This window comes from Microtus ochrogaster, unplaced genomic scaffold, assembly GCF_000317375.1.
Source record: "Microtus ochrogaster isolate Prairie Vole_2 unplaced genomic scaffold, MicOch1.0 UNK9, whole genome shotgun sequence".
In the NCBI taxonomy this organism is placed as follows: Eukaryota; Metazoa; Chordata; class Mammalia; order Rodentia; family Cricetidae; genus Microtus; species Microtus ochrogaster.
Window position 1 is genome coordinate 7,432,647 of NW_004949107.1, and position 7,203 is coordinate 7,439,849.

Consider the following 7,203-nt stretch of genomic DNA (forward strand, 5'->3'; position numbering starts at 1 on the left):
ACCAGGCTGGCCTCAAACTCACAGAGATCCGCCTGCCTCTGCCTCCCGAGTGCTGGGATTAAAGGCGTGCGCCACCACCGCCCGGCTTTCTTTTTCTATTTTTAAGCAAAAATTTTAACCACAGCATCTTCCTTTTTCAAAGAAGTACTGTGTATCTGATAAAAGCTACCAAGCCTGATTCCTTCTCTGAGCCTAAAGAGTAATTTATTCAGGTGGAAATTTTGACTCATGCCTAATTCCTACAATGATTATTTTGTATGTTTATTGGTTTTTGTAATTAAAAAATAATGGTTTTTACTGTTTTAAATTATTATGATACTGGACAATTTTAATTATAATACATATATTTTTACTGCCACACATGAAAAGAAATTCTACTCTTAGCAATAAACATAGTCATTGAAATAATATGTATAATTTTGCTATATTATTAATTTAATGGTATTGTTAAAGTTAACAGTATTCAAATTCTTACATAGATACACTGTAAAAGTCTCAGTATGGCCCTGAGAATACATTTAATGTTGATAGCCCCAGCTTTTCTTTTTCTTCCTTTTTACAGTAAGGTTTTAATTACTTTGAAATCTAGGGCTGTGTTTGCTTTTTTTTTTTTTATTGTAAAGGTTTGGAGAAACAGAACATTATTGAGTTCATTAGTACTTTAAACCAAGTATGGTGCATGTAATAGACGAGCTGATTGTCTTTCCTGTACAGAAGCTATGAGATGTGTTGTGCTATCGTATTTCCACAGATACTGCAAGTGAGGTATAGTCAGCCTTAAATAATTTGTTTCAGGTCATAAAGCTAGTTACAAAACAGCAGAAGGGAGAGTCAGACATCTCATAGCTTGGAGCTTGTTAATACATTTGAATGAGCATCTTCCTGCCCCTCAGATAACTCTGAACACCAAACTGATTTTATAATGATGTAGATGCTGAAATTATAGACAATTGTGCCAGTTTTACTGAACAAGGAACTATCAGAGTAATTAATTTTCAGATAAAAATGAATGAAATTAGTTTGTTTTCTAGTTGTAAGCCAGCCAGCCAGCCAGCCAGTCTTCCTTCCTTCCTTCCTTCCTTCCTTCCTTCCTTCCTTCCTTCCTTCCTCCCTCCCTCCCTCCCTCCCTCCCTCCCTTATCTAAGGGGTGAACAGCATCCAGATTTAATGATGGATTTCAGCATTCTGTGGTTTAATTGATAAGAAGCTACTTTCTGATTTCATTTAAGGAATTTATTTTATTGATTTCGTCAAGATATTCAACATATTATTTGATCCTATAATCCTATATAATCTGTAATTTGGTTTCCAAACATTAGGATAAGAAAACATTGTATTTTATGCTTTGAGCTAAGCCAAGAGATTTTGCTGTTTAATAAAGTGAAAACTTCTGTAGACTGTATTAATGTACAAGTTTCTCTGATACATGGAACACAAAGGTCACTGTATTGAGCATCTTAACAGAAGATCCAAATTAATGTATAAATTCAGCCATGTAGGAAGTGTTGTAATTGTTACAATTTACTTTAGTTAGGAATATAGATTTAGTGGTTTTTCAGAAGTGGTATTACAGGTTTCTTCTTCCTTTAAGTCCTATTGTTCACAGCTCTCTAAAGGAATAGAACTCATAGACTGAACACACACACACTCACATATAGTGAGGGGCGTTTATTAGTGAGGTTTTTATAGGTTGTAGCTTTCTTTGAGTCAGGTTCAGTGCCCATCCAGTCCCCGTCTGGAGCTGAAGCTGCTGGTCTTCAGTCAGCCAGTGTTGGGATCCTGAAAAAGTGAGTTCTTACAGGTGAAGGAGTTCTGCCTCAGCAGGATGGATGAACTTGCCAGCAAGAGTGAGGGCAAGTGGGCAAAAGGCAAAAAGGCTTCTTTCTTATATGGGGCTCCTCCAGAAGGTATGGCCCAGATTTAGGGTGGGTCTTCCCACCTCAAATGGTCCAGTCAAGAACATCTCATTGTTATGCTCAGATGTAGTCAAGGTGACAGCCAAGATGAGCCAACACAGTATTCTATTTTAGTAGGTATGTCACCACTCTATAAAGACATTGTTAAGCTACACACTTTTATTTATTTATTTTGAGACATGCTCTCAAGATAGCGCACACTGGCCTGGAACTGACTATGTAGATCAGGTTGGCCATGAATTCAAAAAAATCTGTCTGCCTCTGATTCCCCAGTGTGCCACCAAGTCCAGCCCTAGGCTACATGCTTGTTAAATGAATTGCTTAGGCAAATTTTTGTATGTATTTTTATGCATAACAAATATTATTTGCTAACATTAAAGTTTATATTTGCTCCTTTTAATCTGAATTAAGGTACATAAAAATGAAGCAGCTCAGGTTATTTTTTTTTTTTGGCAGCTCAAGTTATTTAAGATTGTCTGAGGCCAGGCAGTGGTGGCTCACATCTTTAATCCTATCTCTCAGGAGGCAGAAGCAAGCAGATCTCTGTGAGTTCAAGGCCACCCTGGTCTACAGAGCTAGTTCCAGAACGGCCAGGGCTGTTTCTTTGTTGTAATATATAATTGCCCAAATATTATCTGCAAAATATAATTGTCCAGATAATATGTGATTGACTTATGTTCCAAACACCTTTTGATATATAGCTTTATTCTTTTTATTTTTTCCTTCTGAAAGTATTCATTGAGAACTGCAACCTCATGTTTCACATAGTCTCCTTCCATCTGTGTTTTCTGTAATTGGAGATTGGTTGGATTTTCTTACAGGAGCGCTGAATATGGAGCAGTGTGTAAGTTAGTGAGCATGTATGCAGTTGTCCCTCTCAGCGCCCTGGTCAGTTTCGCTAGAGTCTATTAGCTGGTCTATTCCTGTAAAGAGACCCCCCCCCATTAACAATTTTTTGAAAACAAATTTGGAATTGTGACAGTAAGAAAGTCTGATACAGTATAGCCTAAAAAATTTTCTAAATTTAAAAAAAAGTATGTCACAAATGTATAAAATATATGTAGACAGTAGTCTATTTTTATTATTTCCTATCATAAAGCTATTAGAAAAATAGGTATCACAAACCTATTAGAAAAAGTAAAATCTGTCAAAATTTGCTTGGTAGTACTTAACTGTACATGGCACCCTTCACAGTAGAGAGATGTGAACAAGCACTAAGATTGCAGCATTAAATGCGCAAGCTGCCTACACCCCAGTCTGTCATTTCCTGTTGCTGTGGTGGGGCCGAGTACTGAGAGCAGCTGCTTACCTGTGTGACAGTCATCTCTCCAGGTCATCGCTTGTCACAGTGAGAAGGACTCTTTCAGCTGGGTTACAGAGTGGGTTAAAGCCAGTTTAGACAAATTAGTGAGCAACTGTCTCAAAAGAAAAAGCAAAACGGTAGGTGGGGAGATAGCTCACACCTAAAGACCTTGTCTGTAGCATGCATGAGAGCTTGTGTTTAAGCTTCAGTGGTGCAAAAGAGGGAACTTTCATGCTTCTTATATGTTTTACAGTACATACTACATTGCAACATACAAAGTATGTGTTCAAACTTAGGTTGCTGGTATGGCTTCTGGTCAGCAGCAGGCTATTAGGACTTAAGCTGTAGAGGAGTCAAACAGTAGAAAGGGATTTCTTATTTTCCCTCATATGTGGGTGTAGGGAGACACCTCTGATCCCTGGCCTGCTTGGTAGTCAGCCACATCTGGCTAATCTGAAGCAGCTCCTGTAAGGAACGGTGGAGTGGACTCTGGATAATTTGTCTTTAGCTAGCAGTTTTTGAAATATAAATTGTGAACCCAACATCTCCCAAAGGTAACTGCTAAGCTGCTCTTAAAAGTTCTTACATTGAGTACATGGATTTAGATTTATATGCATTTGATATTTTTAAAGTCTTTTTAAAAAAAGCCTTTGGTATTTTTATTTTTGTAGATATTCCAATTGATGTTTTATTGGCGATTCTACGACTTCATTCTTGAGTCCTTTTAATGAGTCCATGAGAAATAACTTGATAGCCTGCATTTGTGTGTGTGTGTGTGTGTTGTGTGTGTGTGTGTGTGTGTGTGTGTGTGTGTGTGATAGGACCCCCATGTTTACACATTTCCTAGCCTGGATTGTATGCTGTCATTTCTTTAGGGATTTGTCCTTTTATAAAGAAATTTTAGTTTTATTATTACTGTGCGAGCGTGTGTGCATATGCACATGCCTGTAACTTCTAAGACTTAGTCTTTCTACCTTGTTGAGACGAGGTCTTGTTTCTATTGTGCTGTGTATTCCTGGTTAGTTAGCCCGGAGCTCTGAGCATCGAGCCGTCTTCCACCTTATGTCTAGCTGGAGGGCGTTGAGATTACCGATGCACACTGTGGGTTCAAGAGATTGAATTTAGGTCATTTCACTAGTGTGGCAAGTGCGTTTACCTGCAGAGCTCGCTATCTCACCAGTGTAGGAGCCTCTTGTAGTGGGGGATTGTGTTTAGAAATCCGAGCTACTGGTTTGGTTGTTCCTATGCTTTTGTAGAGGATAGAAACTAGAAAATAATTTGCCTTTTGAATTATTTTACATAGTTTTAATTTATTCGTTGGTGTTAAGATCGAGCCCAGGTCCTCATGTACGCTAAGTACTCACTCCACTACTGAGGTATACCTCAGAAGAAACTGAGCCCTCTGCTGATACTGCCCATTCGCATGGGTGCCTGTAGTGTGTTCCTTCTGCAATTTTATTATCTCCCTTGACCAGGCTGAAAATGTGATTCTTGGACAACTTTTCTCATTTGTTTTAGCACACAAAATGCTCTCAGAACTCTTTCCCCACTTATCTGTGGGGTACTCAAGACCGTCAGTAGATGCCTAAAGCACAGATAGGGCCAAACCTTAAGCACACTCAGAAATAAACAATGGCTAACAATTGTAATAATATTCTGCAAAAAGTATATTGAACATGATGAAGTGTACAGTCCTTGGTTAAGACCATATTGTGATTTATCCGGTTAGATCTCATTTGTCAGTATTTGGATTATTTCCATTTTCCTTTTTTTGAGATATGATCTCAACGTATTGCTCACTTCCCTTGCCGGAGCCTCCTGACTGCTGGGGAGATAGGTGTGCCACCACGCCTGACTTCCACTGCCTTAGCTACAGCAGTGCCCCAGTCTGCCTGTAGCATGCCTGCATGTCTGTATGTGTGTATGATTAGGACTTTGAACTTTTGCCAGCACAGTTGTGATTCCAGTTCTAAAACGTCGTCGTGTTGTTGAGTAAGTACTGTCAGCCAGAAAAGCTTCGTCTGCTCTCCTGAAAGTGGAGTGAATTTATGGCTTTAAGTGATATATTGTGTGTATATATATAAAATGTTTTTCTCTTCTTTTGATAGGCATTTGGGGTCACAGCTTTGTGAATTAGAAAAGCTGATTGATAAAATGATGATTGCAGAATTTTCTACTTATTCTCATAGTGACTTAAATAGACCACTGGATGGTGAATGTCATGTTTTAGAAGAGGTATGTGTCTGAACTGTGCAATCCAATTGTCCTTGCTTCCTTCACAGCTTCAGCTTATAACACATTCCATTTGTCAGGTGACAGTGAGCAAAGTTACCTCAGATTTCCATGTCCGTCAGGCTTTTGAGGCCCTGTGCTAGCCATGTGTCTTTCATAAGCATCATAAATGCTTAGTATCCTGTGAAGGGAAGAGTGGAATAGTGTCATGGTCGACTTAGAAAAAGGAGTTGAAATGAGGTCTTTAAAGGTTACAAACCAAGTTCAAAATAGAGATACAGGATGAATGGCTTAATTTATATTCTGTGGGCATGTATTCACTGGGGTTTATCTTCTGTAAAACGTGATGGTTATGTGATAATATGGTAATCATCCAAATTTACTGATCACTTGTTTTGAACATGTTTGATTTGCATGTATTTGTACATATATCATACCCAGGCTTTACTGACTAGTAATTTGCAGTGCAGATCATTGCCTAGAACCATCAGGAAGGAGAAAGAATCTAAAGACCCTGACTCATAGTGACTGAAAGAGGTGTGCGTATTAGTGGCTGGCGTCCCACTCAGAGTTCAGATTGTCACTCCAGTCTTGTGGAATGGTTATAAGTGTTTGTGGCTATTCTCTAACTATAGAAATGAGGACAGAAGACCTGTTAGTATTGTTTGTCCTTCAGCCAGCTTCATTTCATCCATTGTGGTAGAATAGGGATTACCTGTTGAAGATCACGGACTCCAAAAATCTGATGGCAAGATTGCTGTGGGAGGGGGAGCCTCATCCTTCTGGGCACACCACACTGTGTGGGCAGAGAGCTGAGGCTCTGACACAACCCTTTCGATAAATGCTTCTATATTTAAATTAAATTTCAAATGTAAAATTATGTATCTTTGTTTTATTTTAATAGGAAAGATTAGTATCTCTTGTATTTGGACTTTTGAAACAAAGGAAACTTAATTTTTTAGAAATCTATGGTGAAGAAATGATTATTACAGCAAAGAATATCATTAAAGAGGTATTGTACATATTTTATTTGACATATCAAACCCTGTGAAGTGTATTTTTATGTCACCTAGTAATGTGTAAGATAGCAGTATAGTAGTAATATGTCATCATTTTCTTTAGAATTGTATACATGGAAAACTAAGAGAAACATACCCTACCACCCAAGTTTTAACACTGCATTAAGGATTTTCTACGTATGAATATTTTGGGTTTCTTAAGATTTTGTACAGATGTTAGAACCACATAGTATTTGTTCACACTATTCTGCAAACCTTCTGAGATTTCAGTTCTATGGTTCTATAAATTGAACCAACATCTTGTTGGTCAGACCTGTTTTGTCTCTCTTTCAATGTGGAATATTTAAGGTTCGAATTTGATACTATAAATAAAACTGACAGACCTCTTGGGGATAAATTATCTTTAATATTTAAGTTTTGTTTGTTTGTTTTAAAGGGATTGAGAGGATGGTACAGCCAGAGAACCTACCTTGATCCTCAGAACCTTTTTGAAAATACTGCACACAAGTGTGCACTTGTAACCCCATTTCTGGGGAGACAGAGACAAGAAGAGCCTGGGGCTGCCTGGCCAACCAGTCCATCCAATAGATGAGCTGCAGGCCAACGAGTGACCCTTGTGTGAAAGGGTAACATTGGAGATGGTCTCAGCAGGCACACCTGGATTCACACACGTGCACAGGGGAGATGGTCTCAGCAGGTGCACCCGGATTCACACACGTGCACAGGGGAGATG

General features: G+C 38.6%; 1 protein-coding gene across 2 annotated transcripts in view; it reads left to right on the plus strand.

The window, feature by feature from the left end:
* Window positions 1–7,203, plus strand: part of Vps54 (VPS54, GARP complex subunit) — a 75,392-nt gene that overhangs the window by 35,788 nt on the left and 32,401 nt on the right. For both annotated transcript variants that reach the window (XM_005366459.2, XM_005366460.2), the window contains exons 8-9: window positions 5,328–5,454; window positions 6,356–6,463. In XM_005366459.2, the coding sequence (XP_005366516.1) occupies window positions 5,328–5,454; window positions 6,356–6,463 (235 nt within the window). The remainder of the gene's footprint in view (window positions 1–5,327; window positions 5,455–6,355; window positions 6,464–7,203) is intronic.